Below are 21,816 nucleotides of genomic sequence, written 5' to 3' on the forward strand. Positions count from 1 at the left end.
AAGGACGGGATCAAGCCTTAAATTGTTTATGGCGTAATATGACAGATGAGACCGCGCATAGCTGCGGGAACCTTTAACTGCAGACACCTGCTCCCCCGGGGACAACACTCAACAGCTGCACATTCACACAGAGTTTTCTGTCCAACTAGATCTGTGTTTGAAAAAGACCCCTGACCACCTATATCCTCTGTAGTATTTGAGTAACAGCTCTGGTCTGTAGTATTTGAGTAACAGCTCTGGTCTGTAATATTTGAGTAACAGCTCTGGTTTGTAGTATTTGAGTAACAGCTCTGGTCTGTAGTATTTGAGTAACATAGCACTGGTCTGAAATATTTGAGTAACAGCTCTGGTCTGTGGTATTTGAGTAACATAGCTCTGATCTGTAATATCTGAGTAACAGCTCTGGTCTGTAGTATATGAGTAACAGATCTGGTCTGTAATATTTGAGTAACATAGCTCTGGTCTGTAATATTTGAGTAACAGCTCTGGTCTATAATATTTAAGTAACATAGCTCTGGTCTGTAATATTTGGGTAACAGCTCTGGTCTGTAATATTTGAGTACCAGCTCTGGTCTGTAGTACTTGAGTAACATAGGTCTGGTCTGTAATATTTGAGTAACAGCTCTGGTCTGTAGTATTTGAGTAACACAGCTCTGGTCTGTAATATTTGAGTAGCATAGCTCTGGTCTGTAGTATTTGAGTAACAGCTCTGGTCTGTAATATTTGAGTAGCATATGGTAAATGGACTGCATTTATATAGCGCTTTTATCCAAAGTGCTTTACAATTGATGCCTCTCATTCGCCAGAGCAGTTAGGGGTTAGGGGTTAGGGGTTAGGTGTCTTGCTCAAGGACACTTCGACACGCCCAGGGCGGGGTTTGAACCGGCAACCCTCCGACTGCCAGACAATCGGTCTTACCTCCTGAGCTATGTCGCCCCAGCTCTGGTCTGTAGGATTTGAGTAACAGCTCTGGTCTGTGGTATTTGAGTAACATAGCTCTGGTCTGTAATATTTGAGTAACAGCTTTGGTCTGTAGTATTTGAGTAATAGCTCTGGTCTGTAATATTTGTTGAATGGTGTAGCACTGGTCTCTGCAGTAAATAAACAGCATCGTGCTGGTCTATTGTGTATTTTAATAACATTATAGTGATTTCTGTGACATTTGATTTCCACTTGCTGGTTTTACAGTATGTCAATGTCGTTGGAATAGCAGGATGGCCCATTAGAATTGCTGAGGTTTCAATTTTGATTGGCAGGGTGCTGCTGAGGTAAGTCTCAAAAGGTTTGATTGGCAGGCTGCTGGTCTCGAGCTGTTTGACCTGATCCAATGGCCAGCACACAGCAGGTGGACGCAATAAAAGGTTATGAGCGCATGTCACTTGGCTGAAACCATACAAGATATTTTAATCTCATCACGCTTGGATCTAAATGTGTTTTCTCTCTCCCCCTCTTCTTTCTCTCCCACTCTCTTTCCTCCCTCCTCCCTTCATCTCTACCCCCCCCCCCCCCCCCATCTCTCTCCCAAAGGCACCTAGGCCTGGATCTTGTCCCCAGAAAAGAGTTTGAGATGGTGGATGCAGATCAAATCAGCGTCTCTGACCTCTACAAAATGGTAGGTGACCCAGGGGTGAAAATATGGGGTCTGTACTTTATCAGGGTCTGCGCGTGCCTGCATTTGACTATTCAGTGTGTCTGTGTGTCTGTGTGTGTGTGTGTGTTCATGCGTAGGTGTGTGTGCATCTCTGTGTACATCTGTGTTTTCGTGTGTGTGCATCTGTGTCTGTGTGTATGTGTGTGCATCTCTGTTTGCGTGTGTTTTCATGTGTGTGAGCATCTGTGTGTGTGTGTGCGTGCGCGTGCGTCCACGTGTGTGTTTATTAGCGCGCGTGTGTGTGTGCGAGCGCGTCCACGTGTGCGTTCATTAGTAACACTGCTCTTATAACCCTGTGACTTTCAGCTGTACAGTTTACAGTCCGTGGCAGCGTGTGCTTACCGGTGTGTATGCGCGCGTGTATTTAGATGCAGGTGTGTCTGTTGGGCATTGGAGATCATTTTAGACACTATGAGTCACCCTGGAGGTGGCTGTGGCTGGGAGACCCATTCTTTGTGCAAAGCTCTACAATTAAGACACAGACTCCCACGCAGGTCATTGTTTGAGTGTTTTTGGTTGGCTTACGTACTACTGCATGTGTGATTGACTGGTACTACTAATGTGGCAGCCATTAATCCATTGGATTGGCTTAGAGCTGTTTAAGCAGAAAGCATTGAAATGTGGTTATATCTTACTGATTGCTTTTGAGAACGACGGTGGAGAGAGAGAGAGAGAGAGGTAGATGAAAAGGTAGGCAAAGAGAACGAGGGAACACAGAACTCAGAGTCAGGATAAAAGGAGAGAGAGAGACAGAGAGAGAGAGAGAGAGAGGCTAAAGGAAGTGCCGGAAGGAAGTCTATATATGGTCATGCTGAAATCTGGCAGCACAAACACAGGAAACAATGACCGTAACTTTAAGGATTTCTAACCATGCTCTGCTGTTGCCTAGCGACGGTGTGCGCCAGTGCTCTTGAGCTAAAAGGCTGTTTTCTCGCTGAAAAATATATCATTGGGTCTGAGATATTCCCAGGAAGGCCCTTTGTACAGCTGTAAGCAGTTTCATCAGCCGCTTCTACAGTAAAACACAGGGTGTCCCCATGGGCTCATTCTATAGGGACCTTAGGCTATTCCACGATTTCTGCTAGAAATCAGGTGTGTATGTGTGTAATATACACTACGTGGCCAAAAGTACGTGGACACCTGACATCCGACATCCCATCCTAAATTATGGGCATCAATACGGAGTTTGCCCACCCTTTGCTGCTATGTGCAGGCCAGTCAAGTTCTTCCAAACTTATTTTGCTGTGTGCCTGGGGGCATTGTCATGCTGAAACAGGAAAGCGCCTTCCCCAAACTGTTGCCACAAAGTTGGAAGCACAGAATCGTCTAGAATGTCACTGTATTAAGATTTGCCTTCACTGGAACTAAGGGGCCTTACCCAAACCATGGAAAACAGCCCCAGACCAAGGGGTGTCCCGATACTTTAGGTAATATACTGTAGTAGCTGTATTATTTTCTCCACAGAAATATTCAAGTTCAACCCTCAACCAAAAAACACAGAGAAGCCTAATTCGTCACCCAGACTTAAGTCCAATAATCAGACGTAGGGGCCTTTGCCCAAGTGCATTCTCATTGAAATGTGCATTAATGCTGAATATTTGAACCTCTCTGGCTTTTATTAATTTTGCCTGTGTCTGGAGGGGCTGGCCGTTGTCTTCCCAACACCTCTGGTCCGACCGCCATTTCCTGGCCCGGTATTGAACCTCCCAGTGGCCGGGCCTACCTGGCCTCACAGGTGTCTCTGGAATGCAGCAACGGCGATAAGGCAATAACAAAGCACGGATGAAGCGTTTGAAGTCTCACTCAGGGACTGAAGTCAAACGAGGTACCGCAGCTGCTGTAAGAAAAACAACTCAAGAATGCATAATGAGGAGAACAGGCCGTTCTGCCCGTCAATGCTCACCGTTAGCCGAGAGCACGCAGCACTGTATAAGGCCTGAGCATCGGCACTCCTGGGGTTTCTGCCTTTACCACATGACCTGGCAGACCGCTACGTGCAGTAGCAACTCTTAGCTAATTTCCACCTGTGCCCCCTTGTCCTACCTCTCACTCAACCATAACATTGCTTTGCCACATTTCCCAGCATCCTGTTGGCTTCTTAACCTGCGTAACACAGGTTGGCTTCTTAACCTGCGTAACACAGGTTGGCTTCTTAACCTGCGTAACACAGGTTGGCTTCTTAACCTGCGTAACACAGGTTGGCTTCTTAACCTGCTTAACACAGTGCCTAGATCTGACATTGTTCAACTGATTGCCAAGTCTTTTTCCAACTTGAGCAGATTCAAATTTTGTTCCTCTCATAAAATACTCCTCTATGCTCAACGTGAGGCTTTATATTTTTATTTATATCCAGAGTTGCTCGCAGAGCTAATTTCACCTCAGCTTTCTGTCAGCCGGACGCAGTTCACATTTGACTTTTGAAAGCATTTGAAATTTCGTGTGAAGCGAGCAGATGGGGAGGTACGAGCCCTCTGCTGCGATGCATTCGCGCGTTTGAGGGTCCTGATGCTGGCTGGACCTGCGTTTGCAGCTGAGCTGAAATAACAGTCTTAACGGGTAAAAAAACAGATTTAGAACGCCGGTTTGCGAAGTGCTGCCCCCCTCATTAGAGGAAAGTGGACGGTGTGAGCCTGTGCTGAATTGGGACTGACGCCATCGATTCCCAGATGCTAATTGTTATTGTGGAGACATAGCATGGCGGCTAATGCAGGGCCTGTTGGAGAGCGGTGGAGAGAAGAACAGCGAGACTGTAGCGCTGCGGCTAATGCAGGGCCTGACGGAGAGCGGTGGAGAGAAGGACAGCGAGACTGTAGCGCTGCGGCTAATGCAGGGCCTGTTGGAGAGCGGTGGAGAGAAGGACAGCGAGACTGTAGCGCTGCGGCTAATGCAGGGCCTGACGGAGAGCGGTGGAGAGAAGGACAGCGAGACTGTAGCGCTGCGGCTAATGCAGGGCCTGACGGACAGCGGTAGAGAGAAGGACAGCGAGACTGTAGCTCTGCGGCTAATGCAGGGCCTGATGGAGAGCGGTGGAGTGAAGGACAGCGAGACTGTAGCGCTGCGGCTAATGCAGGGCCTGACGGAGAGCGGTGGAGAGAAGGACAGCGAGACTGTAGCGCTGCGGCTAATGCAGGGCCTGACGGAGAGCGGTGGAGAGAAGGACAGCGAGACTGTAGCGCTGCGGCTAATGCAGGGCCTGACGGAGAGCGGTGGAGAGAAGGACAGCGAGACTGTAGCGCTGCGGCTAATGCAGGGCCTGGTGGAGAGCGGTGGAGAGAAGGACAGCGAGACTGTAGCGCTGCGGCTAATGCAGGGCCTGATGGAGAGCGGTGGAGAGAAGGACAGCGAGACTGTAGCGCTGCGGCTAATGCAGGGCCTGATGGAGAGAAGGACAGCGAGACTGTAGCGCTGCGGCTAATGCAGGGCCTGATGGAGAGCGGTGGAGAGAAGGACAGCGAGACTGTAGCATGGCGGCTAATGCAGGGCCTGACGGAGAGCGGTGGAGAGAAGGACAGCGAGACTGTAGCGCTGCGGCTAATGCAGGGCCTGATGGAGAGCGGTGGAGAGAAGGACAGCGAGACTGTAGCGCTGCGGCTAATGCAGGGCCTGACGGAGAGCGGTGGAGAGAAGGACAGCGAGACTGTAGCTCTGCGGCTAATGCAGGGCCTGACGGAGAGCGGTGGAGAGAAGGACAGCGAGACTGTAGCGCTGTGGCTAATGCAGGGCCTGATGGAGAGCGGTGGAGAGAAGGACAGCGAGACTGTAGCGCTGCGGCTAATGCAGGGCCTGACGGAGAGCGGTGGAGAGAAGGACAGCGAGACTGTAGCTCTGCGGCTAATGCAGGGCCTGACGGAGAGCGGTGGAGAGGGCGAGACCGAGCTGATCAAAGGCTCCAGCGCACGGGTCTCTGCTCTTCCATCCCCGCGGCGCATTAGCACGGGCGTCTGTGGGAGCAGCCCAAGGCATTTACTCCAGAGCCTGAAGCACAACATCCTTAATTGGTATCATCAGAAATCATTTGCCTGCAAACTAAAGCCAAAGTGTGGCTAATGCAGAGGAAGGAAGGCTATATAAAGGCATGTGTGTTTATGCGCGTGTGTGTGTGCGCATGTGCATGCGTGTGCTTGTGTGTGTGTGTGTGTGTGTGTGTGTGCATGTGCATGCGTGTGCTTGTGCTTGTGTGTGTGCATGCGTGTGTGTATGTGTGTATATGCGTGTGCGTGTGTGTGTGTGTATGTGTGTATATGCGTGTGTGTGTGCATGTGCATGTATGCGTGTTTTTGCAGGAATAACCTACATTTTCCCTCTTAAAGGTGCTCCATTTTGAGATGGGGATGTGTGTTTCAGCCTGATGCTGTACCATGTTGATAATCATTGTCTGATCACTGAATCCCTTCCCACTGCATGCTAACGTGAGGCACGAATGGTGCTATATATACACGCGTGCTTTACAGCCTTCCCACACCGCACCCCCAGCCACGAGCCCACAGGCTTTGTGCATTAGCATACAGCCTGCTCACTGGCACCAGTGTGCGAACCCGGCTCACTCATGGGTCTCAGGGTCATGACTGCACCCTGAATAACCGTCGGGATTTTTAGGTTTGCCTCCTGTAAGGGAAAAATGAGAAATTGCTCTTCACATATTTACTCGCTTTTATATAACCTTAAGAAATCATTTAAATTTATTTTCTGTCTAAGAATTATTGGGAATGCATAGCCCCTCCTGTGTGTGTATTCCTATTCCTATTTTCCCCAGAAAACTGTCTCTGTATTTCTCCATTGTTTTTAGTCACTGTGACATGATAGCCTTGAAGAAGTCAGAACGTCTAAACAAGACTGTATCTCAGAAATCCAATGTTTTTAACCAATCAGAGACGAGCTGCAAAACAGTTTGAGACAGACAGGTTTTGGGAAAATTCCAGAACCCGCCTTTCACCTACTTTTAACTGTATAAAATGAACGGCTTTTCACCTGTTCTGGGAGCTTTCATACAGACGTGTTGTGGTGCTGTGTGGATTCTCCTATTCGGCCGAATAAATATATCTGAACTGAATATTGTGTGCAAGTCTGTTGGACTCTTCTCACCGACCGGGGGAAATTAAGGTAATTTCCAACACACTCCTCTGTATTAGATCAGGTAACCGTTTTTTGAAAATGGGTAAGAATCTCTGAATCTTGAAAATGATATAAACAGATGCAGTGCTGGCCCCAGATCAATGGGGTATTTAAAATAATGAGTGGGTACTTATGGACAAACAGGCATTGATTATGCATTCTGTTACAAATTAGCATGTTGTTCATTTTCCTGAACAAAGAAAATCTTGCTGCTCAGCTGCTTGCTGCTCCCTCCCCCCCCACCCCCCCCCACCTCGTCTGCTTCACTGGACGGTCCTTTAGGCTTCAGACAGCCAGTGCAGAGACAGCGGCAGAAGAGATTTGGGTGCTGCCCAGAGGATCGTTGCTCCATCGATGAAAGCGGACGCGGATTCGCAGGGGTGTCCGGCCAGAGCAGATTTTTGGCGGGAAGAGGCGGGAGGTGTGAGGAAAATGAGATGGAGCGCCTCCCCACCGCAGCGTTCTCACGGGCCTGGTGAACGCACAGCGCATTTCAGCCCAAAAAAGCCTCGGGCAGGAACAGCATGGCAGCTTCCTTATCCCACAACACAAAAAAACCGACTTCTACTTCCACCTTTCCGCTGCTTCACCTGGTGACTGGCCCAGAAACATCCTTCAGCCTGGCTTCCTCCCACTGATAGTGTGAGAGTGAGTGCGAGAGCGAGTGAGAGATAGAGGGAGAGAAATAGAGGGAGAGAGAAATTGTGCCTATCGACAAACGTGGGCGGTTGAGGGGGAACCTATCGCGTTCTTGCAGGCGTTGCGGTGCAGCCGAAATATCACACACTCGCCTTATCAACCAAAACGCTTCTGGAATGGCGGGTGACTTCGGATGCTGTGGCCTTATTTTTCCCTCTGTATTCATGCACTGATGTGACCTTCCTCAGTGTCACTGGTACAGTGTGTTACACCAGCATGATGTGACCTTCCTCAATGTCACTGGTACAGTGTGTTACAGCAGCATGATGTGACCTTCCTCAATGTCACTGGTACAGTGTGTTACAGCAGCATGATGTGACCTTCCTCAGTGTCACTGGTACAGTGTGTTACAGCAGCATGATGTGACCTTCCTCAATGTCACTGGTACAGTGTGTTACAGCAGCATGATGTGACCTTCCTTAATGTCACTGGTACAGTGTTACATCAGCATGATGTGACCTTCCTCAGTGTCACCGGTACAGTGTGTTACAGCAGCACCAGGCACTTATCCAAGGCCTCTTCATGAGAGACAGAAAGGAGCGCAAGCTGTCGCTGTGGGAGAGACCTTGTTTGAGCTAACTTTAACACCGGATAAGGCTGTATTTAAGGAGTTTGTCGCAAAGCCCTCCAGCCTCATCCAGAACACTGCGGTAATCTTCCGACGCCCAACACCCTGAATCCCCATAATTCCTCTTTAGCTCTCTCTCTCTTTCCCTCCCTCTCCCCCTCACTTTATCGCTCCGTTCCTGGCTTCCGAAGGCCCCCTAACTGCCAGGAACACTTTGGGTGCCATCTGCTAGCGTCTGAATCTCTTCCATCTTCCTTCTCCCGTTGAGACGCGTCCAAGCCCAGGGCGCTTTCCAAAAAAAAAAATGGAGGACGAGATTTCGACTTTGTGGGAATAGTCCCCGGGCCCCGGCTGATGTCACAGACCTTTCGGGCGGGGCCGTCGACGTTCCCCTGCGCAGGCCGACCCGTTCCCCAGGCCCCACGCACCCACAGACAAGCACCCCATCCTGCCACAGACAAGCACCCCGTCCTGCCACAGAGCATCCCGGACCGGCTGGGAAGGGGGCTCGGGGGAGAGCGTTACGCCTCCTAACGATAAAGACAGAGAGCGGAAGTCATCTGTAGGGAGCTGAGCTGTGCTTGTGATGGCGTCGTGTGTAGTCGTCATGTTTTCTGTCATTTATTATTCCCTATGAAAGCAGAACCGTCAGAACATAACCTATTTATAATATGCACATGTTATTTTGTTCATGTTTTTTCTGTATCACTAATAGCCCCACCTCCCCTGCAGCATGTTCGCTGTATCAGGGCGTTTACTTATTCATAAAACCCTAGCTTTGATCCTAATTGTTTTCCCGGCTGTAACGGGCCTTGGTGTTTGACACCGTATTATGTGTGTATGTTTTGTTGAGATGACTCCATTGGATGAGCTGCTCGTTTCAGTTACTCAGCGGAGTCTTTTAAGTTCAGGAGGCTCGTTTAGCCCCACGCTGAGAAGCTTAACCCCCGCAGAGCGAGATGTCTCTCCGGCGCGACTCTGCGCAGCTGTTTCTCCCCACATCTGCATGCTCCGCCTCGCCTGACGCCTGACGTAGGAAACAGTAAGGGGTTCCAGGGGAGGGACTGCGGGTGGAGGGCTATCACTGAACACCGCCAACACCGCGCCTTAACACTGCACCTTAACATCAACACCACACCTTAACACTAACACCGCACCTTACCTACGACACCACACCTTACCACCAACACCACACCTAAACACTAACACCGCACCTTACCACCACCACACCATTAACACCACACCTTAACACTAACACCGCACCTTAACACTAACACTGCACCTTAACATCAACACCACACCTTACCACCAACACCACTCCTTAACACTAACACTGCACCTTACCACCAACACCACAACACTAACACTGCACCTTACCTGCGACACCACACCTTACCACCAACACCACACCTTAACACTAATACCGCACCTTACCACCACACCATAACACTAACACGAAGAAATCTCAGTACAGATTCCTGAAGACAAGCCTCAGGATGACCTAAATAGCTCAAATGCGGGCTACTTTTGGAGGTCTGATGCACCTTCAGGAAAGCCTGGCACCGAAGTGCAGCGAGCTCTTATCACAGGGTTTGGCCCAGCTCTGCAGTCGAGTGCAGCACTAATCCCTCCTCCTGTTTAAATCTCTCTGCGGTTAGCGAAGCCCCCGGGGCAGTTTGGGAAAGAGTCGGGGTGTTGACCGCTGGTGTCCTGGTCAGGTTCCCGTACAGCTTGGCTCTCTACAGCCCTCTCTCGTTTCCACACGTTTGTACAATGGCCTTGAGTTTGACTGCTCTCTCCGGCGCTGCCCCAGGTCACGCTTTCTGTGTTTCATTTGGACGGAACTGACAGCGAACCCGAGTACCAGCGCCGAACAGAGCCTCCAGTCACACGCTGCCCGGGTCTCTGCTGTCTGATGAGGCGCTGGCCCAGTCTAACTCCAGCCCTGTGTCTCTCTCTCCTGCGCTGGCCCAGTCTAACTCCAGCCCTGTGTCTCTCTCTCCTGCGCTGGCCCAGTCTAACTCCAGCCCTGTGTCTCTCTCTCCTGCGCTGGCCCAGTCTAACTCCAGCCTGGTGTCTCTCTTTCCTGCGCTGGCCCAGTCTAACTCCAGCCTGGTGTCTCTCCTGCGCTGGCCCAGTCTAACTCCAGCCCTGTGTCTCTCTCTCCTGCGCTGGCCCAGTCTAACTCCAGTCTCGTCTCTCTCCTGCGCTGGCCCAGTCTAACCCCAGCCCTGTGTCTCTCTCTCCTGTGCTGGCCCAGTCTGACTCCAGCCTGGTGTCTCTCTCTCCTGCGCTGGCCCAGTCTAACTCCAGCCTGGTGTCTCTCTCTCCTGCGCTGGCCCAGTCTAACTCCAGCCCTGTGTCTCTCTCTCCTGTGCTGGCCCAGTCTAACTCCAGCCTGGTGTCTCTCTCTCCTGCGCTGGCCCAGTCTAACTCCAGCCCTGTGTCTCTCTCTCCTGCGCTGGCCCAGTCTAACTCCAGCCCTGTGTCTCTCTCTCCTGCGCTGGCCCAGTCTAACTCCAGCCTGGTGTCCCTCTCTCCTGCGCTGGCCCAGTCTGACTCCAGCCCTGTGTCTCTCTCTCCTGCGCTGGCCCAGTCTAACTCCAGCCTGGTGTCTCTCCTGCGCTGGCCCAGTCTAACTCCAGCCTGGTGTCTCTCCTGCGCTGGCCCAGTCTGACTCCAGCCCTGTGTCTCTCTCTCCTGTGCTGGCCCAGTCTAACTCCAGCCTGGTGTCTCTCTCTCCTGCGCTGGCCCAGTCTAACTCCAGCCCTGTGTCTCTCTCTCCTGCGCTGGCCCAGTCTAACTCCAGCCCTGTGTCTCTCTCTCCTGCGCTGGCCCAGTCTAACTCCAGCCTGGTGTCTCTCTCTCCTGCGCTGGCCCAGTCTAACTCCAGCCTGGTGTCTCTCTCTCCTGCGCTGGCCCAGTCTAACTCCAGCCTGGTGTCTCTCTCTCCTGCGCTGGCCCAGTCTAACTCCAGCCCTGTGTCTCTCTCTCCTGCGCTGGCCCAGTCTAACTCCAGCCCTGTGTCTCTCTCTCCTGCGCTGGCCCAGTCTAACTCCAGCCCTGTGTCTCTCTCTCCTGCGCTGGCCCAGTCTAACTCCAGCCCTGTGTCTCTCTCTCCTGCGCTGGCCCAGTCTAACTCCAGCCCTGTGTCTCTCTCTCCTGCGCTGGCCCAGTCTAACTCCAGCCTGGTGTCTCTCTCTCCTGCGCTGGCCCAGTCTAACTCCAGCCCTGTGTCTCTCTCTCCTGCGCTGGCCCAGTCTAACTCCAGCCTGGTGTCTCTCTCTCCTGCGCTGGCCCAGTCTAACTCCAGCCTGGTGTCTCTCTCTCCTGCGCTAGCCCAGTCTGACTCCAGCCCTGTGTCTCTCCTGCGCTGGCCCAGTCTAACTCCAGCCCTGTGTCTCTCTCTCCTGCGCTGGCCCAGTCTGACTCCAGCCCTGTGTCTCTCCTGCGCTGGCCCAGTCTAACTCCAGCCTGGTGTCTCTCTCTCCTGCGCTGGCCCAGTCTAACTCCAGCCTGGTGTCTCTCTCTCCTGCGCTGGCCCAGTCTAACTCCAGCCCTGTGTCTCTCTCTCCTGCGCTGGCCCAGTCTAACTCCAGCCCTGTGTCTCTCTCTCCTGCGCTGGCCCAGTCTAACTCCAGCCCTGTGTCTCTCTCTCCTGTGCTGGCCCAGTCTAACTCCAGCCCTGTGTCTCTCTCTCCTGCGCTGGCCCAGTCTAACTCCAGCCTGGTGTCTCTCTTTCCTGCGCTGGCCCAGTCTAACTCCAGCCTGGTGTCTCTCCTGCGCTGGCCCAGTCTAACTCCAGCCTGGTGTCTCTCTCTCCTGCGCTAGCCCAGTCTGACTCCAGCCCTGTGTCTCTCCTGCGCTGGCCCAGTCTAACTCCAGCCCTGTGTCTCTCTCTCCTGCGCTGGCCCAGTCTGACTCCAGCCCTGTGTCTCTCCTGCGCTGGCCCAGTCTAACTCCAGCCTGGTGTCTCTCTCTCCTGCGCTGGCCCAGTCTAACTCCAGCCTGGTGTCTCTCTCTCCTGCGCTGGCCCCGTCTAACTCCACCCTCCTGTCTCTGTTCTGTTACAGCACCTCTCCAGCAGACACAGCGTCCAGCAGAGCACGGCTCAGGTATGTGTTGCCCCGCCCCCAGCCCCGCCCTCCACCCTCACCTACACGCCTCTCTGAGGTTGTCATGGCGATCTGTCTACCTTTCCATCAGTTTGTGGAGCCTGTCTGTGCACTTATCTTTCCATCTCTATCCATATTTTCATCTGTCTACCATGAAAAGTAGTCACACACATACATTAGCGAACCACATACATTAGAAGCACCAGCATTGATTGGTGGGCACTGATTGGTGGATACTTTCCGGCTATTTCCTGGCACATTCTACAGGGATCACAGAAGCATAAGCAGACAGCATTCCTAGTTCATTATTCCTGAATCTCTGGGGGCATCAGTCAGTGGGAGGGGTTTAAACAAGCCGTGAGATCACATGAAAAAGTGTAGCTACTGTATGTGTGTGATACACTTCCCATTGACAAATACGCCATTAAAATAAAACACTGTCTGTCTATCTGCATATCTACCTACCTACTTATCTATGTGTCTGTCTGTCTGTCTGAGAGAAGTTATGTAAGCAGACCTCCAAAATAAAGCTTCTTCCTGTTCATAATATGCTTAAAATATGCACATCCAAATACGCAGTAAGCTCCAGTAAGTGTTGCTACAGTATACAGTTTTTGGGACTTGTGGTGACACAGTTTCACAGTGCACTTTGTAGGACATGCTTGTTCACGGTCGCTTGTCGTCCCGTTTCCAGGGTGACAGCATGCGTCAGCGTCATGGCGATTCTTGCCGCATCCCTGTGCCGCACCACCTGTTCGTCAGCCTGAAGAGCTTCACCTACAACACCATCGGCGAGGACACCGACATCTTCTTCTCCCTCTACGACATGCGGGAGAGCAAGCAGATCAGGTGAGTGGGATTGTGGGAAATGTTTCAGCTAGCTTGGCAGAGAGGTCCTGTGGGGGAGGTCTATGCCAGTCTTTCTGGTTCATCCTACGGCATTCACATGCTCACGTAATAAAGACAGACTTGCACACACACACACACACACACATTCATGCACACACACGCACATGCCAGAACATGCTCATGCACTCACACATGCACACAGACAGACACTCACGCACACACACATACACATGCACAAACACACACATGCCAAGACACACTCATGCAAACACATGCACACAGACAGACACTCACGCACACACACATTCTAGGACATGCTCACGCAAACACACGCGCACACACACACACACACACATGCTAGGACACGCTCACGCAAACACACGCGCACACACACACACACGCGCACACACAGACACTCGCGCTCAAGGACGGATCTCTATATGCACAAACACACACCAAAGAGCTTTTATCTGGGAAGGCCTGGAAATGAAGCAGGACGTGATGTGTGAAACCACTTGGTATGGTGCTCATGAGACACTCTGTAATGCTGACAGTGTTTTTCTGCATCCCCTGAAGGTGATATGTGGTGTGTGAACAACAGTCTTTAACAATAAACAAGCAGAAAGAGTGAAATATCTCAGCAGGATTTTCTGCAAGGAAGCCGCATTATCCGCAGTCCATGGTGACGGCGAATTTAGAATCTACATACAGTGCGCTCAAAAAGGCAGACAATTTTTCACCAAAGATTTACTCATTTCATTAGTTTTCTTTTTGAGATTTACCTCATTGACGTTTCATCTTTGTTTAAAACATCAAAGATAGTTTCCCACTTTTGTCTCTCGTGATAGTTTGTCAGAGTAGTTTCTCGTAGAGCGCTGGGAGAGGATGTTTCTGCATGATTAAAGACGAGGCTGGGATGCGTGGATTCGCTCAGGCGGTCGCCGTGGTGACAGCGGAGCTGTTCCGCGGGGTTCTCCACGCCCGCGCGTCGGCGGCGTTTGGTCCCAGCTGGCGGCGGACAGCCACAGCGCCACGCCTCGCCGCCGCAGGCAGGGGGCGGGAAATGAGCCTCCGCGGGGGGCGGGGCCTCCATGGGGGGGCGGAGCCTCATTACCGAGCCTGAGCGGCAGGGAAACGGGGGAGGGGCCCCTGGAGGCTCCCCGGCCCTGGAGCCCCTCCCACAGGGCCGGAATTAACGATCTGTTTGACCTTGGGGTCCCACGGCGAGGGGGAAACGACCTTGAAACAACAAGACAGCTTTTCTGTTCCATTAAAGTTTTAGCACACCATTGCAAACCAACAGAGGCCAGACTTTTTCCAGGGTTTTCTGGGTAAATATTTAATTATTTAAGACGTATTGACCGGCGCTCTGAGGAGACGTGTTACTGGACCGGGGGCGGGGATCCCCGTGAGAGGGGGTGGGGCCAAAGCGAAAGGATCGGCGGTGCGCGATCGCCGAGTTTTGTGTTTTGAGAGAGTCAGTGGAACATCGGAGAGATCCGGGGTGACAGAAGTGGGGGGGATTGGAGGGGAGGGGGGCGATGGGGAGATTGGCAGCTGGAGCAAGACCCCCCCCCCCCCCCCCCCCATGGGACCGTTCCGTTTTTCCGTTTCTGCTGACGAGACGGAGGAAGGGAAAGAAGGGGTTTCATGGGGGGCGGGGGCGGGGGTGGGGGTTTGGGGGGGCTGAGACAGCATGTGCCGAATCCCACTGCATTTCCCCTCCACCGAAATGTGCTCCTTTACCATGTTATCTGACCCTCACAAACATCCCTGCATTTTCTCATGTATTATGAAGGTACATTGATACTGTCATTTATTCATGGTATATTTACAAATATATATTTCACAATTTGTAACATTTTCTGTACAGGTTTCTCAAGGGTTTTAGCATGTGGCACCATCAGTATTTCATTACCAGTATTTCAGCTATACATGCAGACCTATGAGAGAAATATATATACATATATATGTGTGTAAGATATCATATGTAAGATATAAACCATGCATGTATGTATTGTGCATATACAAGAATATATGGCAGGACAAGGGTGGTCATGTGTGGAGTGGCATATATTCCAGTCTCTGGCTGTCAGTCTGAGCTGTGCTGTTTGAGTGCTCACTCCCCCAGATCTGGACCTGGGCCATGTTTCAGAGCCCAAAACCCCCCCCCCCCCCCCGTCTGTGCCCGACCCACAGGACTGCACCGCCTCAAACAGGAAGACAGGATGTGTAGATTTATCCCTTCGCTGTGTCTCTGATCACCCCCCCCGCATTCGCTCACACCCGCACACACTCACACGCTTTTATACCCAACGACGATTCATCCTACTCAACACGCGGCCTCACCTCGCCCTCCTGTGGGCCGGGAGTGGATCCCTCAAATGGGATTTTTTTTCACGCCCACTTTCGCCTCGGTAGTGTAGGTTGTTATAGTAACTTGGAGCCTGTTAAAGACATAACCCAGAACAGCTAAAAATGGCTCTGTGTTGTGATTCACTTCCCCCTGACCCGCCTCTCCCACACACACACTCATGCATGCACACACACTCACACACACACATGCACTCACACTCTCTCACACACAGGTACACACGCACACACACATGCACGCACACACTTAAGCACACACACTCACTCACACACACACACTCTCTCTCTCACACACCTCTCTCTCACTCACTCACACACTCCCTCACACACACACACTCTCTCACTCACACACACTCACACGTGCACACACACACACTCTCTCTCTCACACACTCTCTCTCTCTCTCACACACACACACACACACACACACAGACAGACAGACACACACACAGAAACACAGACAGACACAGACACACACACACACACACAGAGAGCTCTGTGGCTGGGGAGCTGTTCTTCAGCACCGCGACCCTGGACCTGCATTCATAAACCCTTTCTGAGCAGGCCTACTGATCCAGGGTCAGGGTTCCCTGTCCACATCCTAACCACGTCCATTATAAACCACAGCGTGAAGCTGATCTGAGATCAGGGCCCATCCCTCAGAGGGAGTCCTGACCTCGTATCACGTTTCCCCAGTTCATACACTGACCTTATTCAGTGTGATTTAAAAGGCCATACAGATCCTAGATAAACACTCCCTGTGCTGATACTGCATGACTCGAAGCTGAGGAATCAGGCTACCTCACTACCTCTCTCTTTCTTTCTCTCTGTCTCTCTTTCAGCTGCGGCTGACAGTTCTTATTACCTCTTCTGCCTCACAGCACCAGTAATCAGCGAAATCACTGAAAATCTAAATAATTAGGATATCGCAGACGGACGGGAAAAGTAGCAGAGTTAAATCTGTCCCTGGTAGCTCCTGAGAAGTAAAGGGCGGGGCTCTGCCAGAGCTCTCAGACTGCATATGCACTTCAATCAAGCCACCGGATTAGGCCGACTCGTCTCTCTAAGGCTTCTTTGCTCACTTATAGGGCAAACGAATGTAGGCGGTTCCTGCCAATCAATGAGCTTTTTTAAGTGATTGACACTCCTAGCTATGATTCACTGATTAGAACCCTTCTTAAATTCCTGCTCTTTCATGCCGAATCTCTGTTGGGTCTCACTTTTTTCAGTCTCGCTAAGTTCAGTTCAGTAGCGCAAGAACATATCAAACTGTGGTAAAACAGACTGTTGCTGCTTCAAGATGATCCACCAGCCTGGTAATTAAAAAAAATGAAGGAGATGATTAATTGTTTTTAATTTCATGACCTAAAAAAAATCGCCAGGATGCAGCTGACTGTTTTGTTCCAAATATAGTCTAATGTTTTAATCTCCCAGGGCCTAAAGCCAAGACTTTGAATTCCATTGCTTGTGCAGTTTTATAAATGATTTCATTTACGTCCTGAAAGCTATTTTGTTAACAACCTAAATTCATGAAAGTGGGGTTGCTGATTTGGAGATGCACAAGCACAATACGTACTATACTTGAAAAGAGACCATTTGGTTGCACACGTGTTTGCTTCTGCAGTAGCTGCCCTTGTTTTATAAACTATGCTTCATGTTTATGTCGCTGAGCCTTCCGTTTCATCCCTACAGAGTTAACTTACCGGGAAAACCCGCGTCGCCAGGGTGTCCTATCATCGCCGTATTAGGCTAAACAGAAACTAACGTTGAATCATAAATCAGTACTTTAGTAATTAGTGGCCGTGGTAATAGATTTAAGGCTTTCCTTCTTCTCCTAGCCTGTAGCCTCCGGACTCTTCTGTGAGAGCTTGCTCCACAGACAGGCTTGCCGAGGATGCTGGGAAATTATCCCAAATGAGTCAGCACCGTGAGTCAGAGACAGAACGTCTCGCAAACCGCTTCTAAATTTATTCGTGTTCTTTCTTTTAATGAGGAGCAGAGACAAGCACGCTCCACTGTGAGCGAGAATCCGAGTTTAATTTGCCGTTATTTCAAGGTTGCGAGGCTGTCAAGTTTGGAAGATAGCGCATGATTTTTTTTAAAAAAAAAAGGGATTTTCCTGAAGAGCACAGTTTATTGACCCAACTATTTTTCTAAAGTACTGTAGCTCTGCCCATAACTTCTTGTGCTCCTTGCAATATCCTCTGACCGCAACACATTTACCAAGAAAGCGGCAAAGAAGCAGTGACGTTATTTTACAATTGGACCAGAATTAGATTAATATCAGGCATTCCCAGGTAGCCTATATGCTGTAATATAAAAAGACTGTGTATTGTGATTTATTCGTGGCCACTTTTTACATTCTGACATTCTCCTCAGCGCCATAATGAAATTAATGGCAGAGGACTTGCTCGCAGTTTTGAGTCATGCTTTTGACTACAAAGAACTGTCGCCCAAAATATTCCCCTTTGTTTAAGACTGTTCGCATATACCACATTTAAAGATATAAATATGAACCTTTCATGAAATGATGGTGCTTTTTGCCCCCAAAGCTGCCTGCACATACAAACCCGATCAAGGATGCAGCGTTTTTTTTTTTTTTTTTTTTTGGGGGGGGGGGGGGGGGGGGGGGGGGAGTGGGTCATTTGTCAATTTATATTGCTTGCCTTCATGTCTATTTTACTGAAATCAAAATGTGAACCTTACAGTCCCTCATTGTTAGGAGAACTGACAGTTCTGTGTGATGTTTGGCCGTACAGCTTTAACATTCTGCAAACAATAATTCTTACAAACTAGAACGGTTATGCATTTACTAAATAATAAAGCTGCAATATATTCGTATTTACCCACCCGCCGTTCGTACGGAATAAAGAACAGTTCCTTTCGGTATGTTTAGGTTTGTTACGGAATTAAAACAGCGGCTGACACGGTCGCGGTGGAGACAGGTGGAGCCCGTTTTGAGACCGGGGGGGGGGGGGGGGTGGATTTCTGCTCTGAAACTCCAGCCTCCCCGGGTGCGTGGCAGTGTGAAAATCGGAGTAGGTTTTCTTTTCCCGAGGGGCCGAGCGCTTTCCCAAAGACGTACCGCTGCAGACCCGCACACCGGGGAATACTTTCTGGGTGGAAGCGTCTCTCGTCGGCTCGGCGCTGCCGTGGTGGAGCCGCACTCGCATCCGCAAATAAGAGGACGCGAGTGCGGCTTCCAAGCGAAATAATGATCGCTTCTGAAAGATGTACAGCCATATGCACTTAAGACAGCGGTCTCTTTTTAAAAAATATTTTTTATCGCGGTCGCTGATATTGCTGTTCGTCCAGTGCAGCTGTTAAGGTTATTGACTTGCCTTGATGTTCTTGGATCTTAAATCCGGTCCTCGCCTTGCTCGTTGGTTTGCGTGGGAATAACGACCTGTGGTGTCGTTAGATTACACAGCGTCTTCTGCCCCTGTGTGAGCGCCTGTGTGCGTCCTCGTTATAGTTTCCTGAATTCAGGCTTCAGAGGTTAAATAATGGCAGACCTGTATTAAGTCAACACGTCTATTATCAGTATTTTTTTGTCTTCACAAACTGCCCTGAACTCAGAGACAAGCTGAACAAAGAAACAAGCAAGACAAAACCCGGAAACAATTATTTTTAATTGCGAGTTTAATCCAAAGAGAAATGTCAGTTGAATCCAGGGCATTGTGGGTAACTGGTAAAATAATTATCTTCCTATAAAACGGGGTTCCCAAACTCGGGGCCCCCCTGTATATGCTGGTTTTTGTTTCAAACAGCCACAATCCCAGAATTTTAACAAGCTGTTATTTTTTCTTAATGAGGTTCTTTTAACATTTAGAGGGGTTCTAAAGCCACATTATGCCCAAAATAGCCATGCATGCCGTAAATAATACAATTCTTATTGCGTTATATTGCAAATAATTACGTAATATAGGTAAATCTTCAAGTTAAAGAGTGAGGTGAATCAATAGGCTCCTAAGTGGTGAAAGTTTGGACACCTGGCTACTAAAACTAACCATCTGGAAGATAGCGAAGAATTCAAAGACAATAAGGGAAAAAATATGAAAGAAATTCAAGAACCTAATTAGGAGCCTATTGATTGATTTGTCTTTCATTTGATCAAAAACGTTACCTCTTTATGTAGTGCAATGTAACACAATCTCAATATGGGAATTTTATTCTTTGTGGAATTCAAAACTATTTCAGACATAATATGGTTTACGAGGGTAAATAATCCCTCTAATTAAGAAAAATTAGCAGCTTTGCAAAATTATGGGATTGCAATTGTGGGTGGAACGAAAACTAGTATACACAGAGGGCCCCCGAAACCAAGTTTGGGAACCATTGCTATATAAAAGAGAGAGAGGTAGCTATCACGTTACTGGAGAGCTCTATTAAGCGCAAGCTTCCACAGTTTTCAGAGCCGCTTCCCTTCGCTCGCTTGCTTGGCTTGTTTAAATGGCTGTTCCTGCTAAATTGATCTGCTCGGAGAGAAGCGGTAAATTGAAGTTATGGACAAACGCTGGTGGAGTCTGGTTACACAGTCTATCCCCGGGCCATGTGGCCGTCTGCCAGTGCATGCAGGTGTGCTGAGGGGTCTGGGGCAGTACTGGGGCGTGTCGTAGGATGGGTACTGCCTTCCATCCTGACGAGATTGAACCCACCTGCTGCTCCTCCCGTCTCCGTGGCTGCGGGGCACGGGGGGTGGGGGGGGGGGGGGGGGGGTGAGGGGGGAGTTGGAGGGTAGGGTAAACGAGGAAAATAACACACTGAGAACAATGCAAACATTCATTTGCGTGTCCGCCCTGACCCTGGCAGTGTGGGGTCCGATTGATTTCCTGAGCAATGCGGGAAATTGGCCCCTGGGTAACGGACGCCAGGAACGGTCCGGCGGGCAGCTCGCTGCTTTAAGGATGGCACTGGCATCGGGAGTCTGGATCATTTCAGCGCGGTGCTCCGTGTGCCCCGGCAGTGCACCCATAGACCCATCCCATCCCATGCAGAAGCGATCTCCGATTTAGATCCTTACAGTCATTTCCATAATGAGGATAATAACACTTCTTTTAGTTTTCTTATATTGCCAATATGGGTCCTCAGCTGTGAGTAGTAATGATGAGAGGAAATGTAATGTGTGCTTCCCCATTTTCTCTAATGGGTATTTTATGCCCCCCCCCCTCCCTCCCCCCCAGCCTAAAGTTAATGGAGTCTGTTCCTAACTGCCACGTTTTAGAGGGCTTCCCGTTGCTATGAGAGGCTGGTGCGGATCTCCGCGGGGTGTGTTCGGGGGGACACGGGAAAATCGGGGCGCACACCCTGCCTAGATCCCGCTTTGTGACCCAGCCCTGGAACAGCACCAGGGGGTAAAGAATGGAGACAAGACTGCTGTGATGTCATTATGCAGCAGGGAACTGAGAGGAGCTCCACCAATCACAATGTACGTTGGTAGCAACCAAAAAAAAAAAAACCATTGTTGATTGGCGGATACTTTTTACCTGCTTTCTGGCTAAAACTCACAGAGTGCCAGGTAGTGTAGGGAGGAGGCATCTTCCAGTCATCTGTGGTGTTGTTCCGTTGGTGTTTTCTGATGTGCTTTGTGATTGGTGGAGTTCTCCGTTTTGTAAACTGATGTCACAACTGGTTCATCTCTGTTTCAAGACTGTGCCTTGACTGGGGCGAGACAGGTGGTGCTGTCTCTATCGATCGTTTACACTGCTGCTTTCTGAAGTCTCCGCCTAGATGGGTGCACTGCTGTTCTCGGTGCAGGAAGGTCGATTTCGCCCGAGGCTGTACGCAAGCAGCCAGGGATGTCTAACATGCAACTTTAACGTGGGCTGTGGTAATGCGTCAGTTGAATTGAACGGTGTCATTTAGAATGCAGGTCCAGGATAACTTGTGAATTACAATTTTTTAATTAGGATCAGAGTTCCCTTGGTCATGGCTATGCCCCAAAACTCAACCCCCCTCGGGGAACAGTTTAAACCATTTCCCTTTTCTCTCTCATGTGTTTGTATTCTTGTCCCTTCTGAATTTCTTGACCTGTTCTCAGGAAAGATTGTATGAGATTTCTCTTTTTTTCTTTCTCTTATTGGCCTGGGGGGAAGGCTGTGGAATTAGAAGATTGCTCTGTGCATGAATTAAAGTTTAATTTCTCATTTAGCAGACATTTCTAGATTATTATTGTATTTAATCAGTTCGGAAATGTCCCTTCCTGTGTTTCAGGCCCCTGGTCTCTGGGTTAAGGGGCATAGTTTGGCTAATCGCTGCTCCGTGCCACCGCTTACAGCTCTGTCCTTCTGTCTTTCAGCGAGAAGTTCATGGTCAAGCTGAACAAGAACGGCGGACCCAAGAACCCGGAGAAAGTCGATCGTCTGTGCGCTCTCTTCACGGTAACGATGACATTGCGAGCAGGGAAACGCTGCCGTTACGATGATCGTTTCTGAACGCTGAAGTGATGA

General features: G+C 50.0%; 1 protein-coding gene across 13 annotated transcripts in view; it reads left to right on the forward strand.

Annotated features, from left to right (window-relative positions):
- Positions 1 to 21,816, forward strand: part of dock3 (dedicator of cytokinesis 3) — a 312,362-nt gene that overhangs the window by 193,187 nt on the left and 97,359 nt on the right. For all 13 annotated transcript variants that reach the window (XM_035388217.1, XM_035388222.1, XM_035388223.1 and 10 more), the window contains 4 exons: positions 1,528 to 1,612; positions 12,104 to 12,145; positions 12,840 to 12,994; positions 21,666 to 21,747. In XM_035388217.1, coding sequence (XP_035244108.1) covers positions 1,528 to 1,612; positions 12,104 to 12,145; positions 12,840 to 12,994; positions 21,666 to 21,747 — 364 coding nt within the window. The remainder of the gene's footprint in view (positions 1 to 1,527; positions 1,613 to 12,103; positions 12,146 to 12,839; positions 12,995 to 21,665; positions 21,748 to 21,816) is intronic.

The sequence above is a fragment of the Anguilla anguilla genome, chromosome 13 (genome assembly GCF_013347855.1).
Source record: "Anguilla anguilla isolate fAngAng1 chromosome 13, fAngAng1.pri, whole genome shotgun sequence".
NCBI classification, from domain to species: Eukaryota; Metazoa; Chordata; class Actinopteri; order Anguilliformes; family Anguillidae; genus Anguilla; species Anguilla anguilla.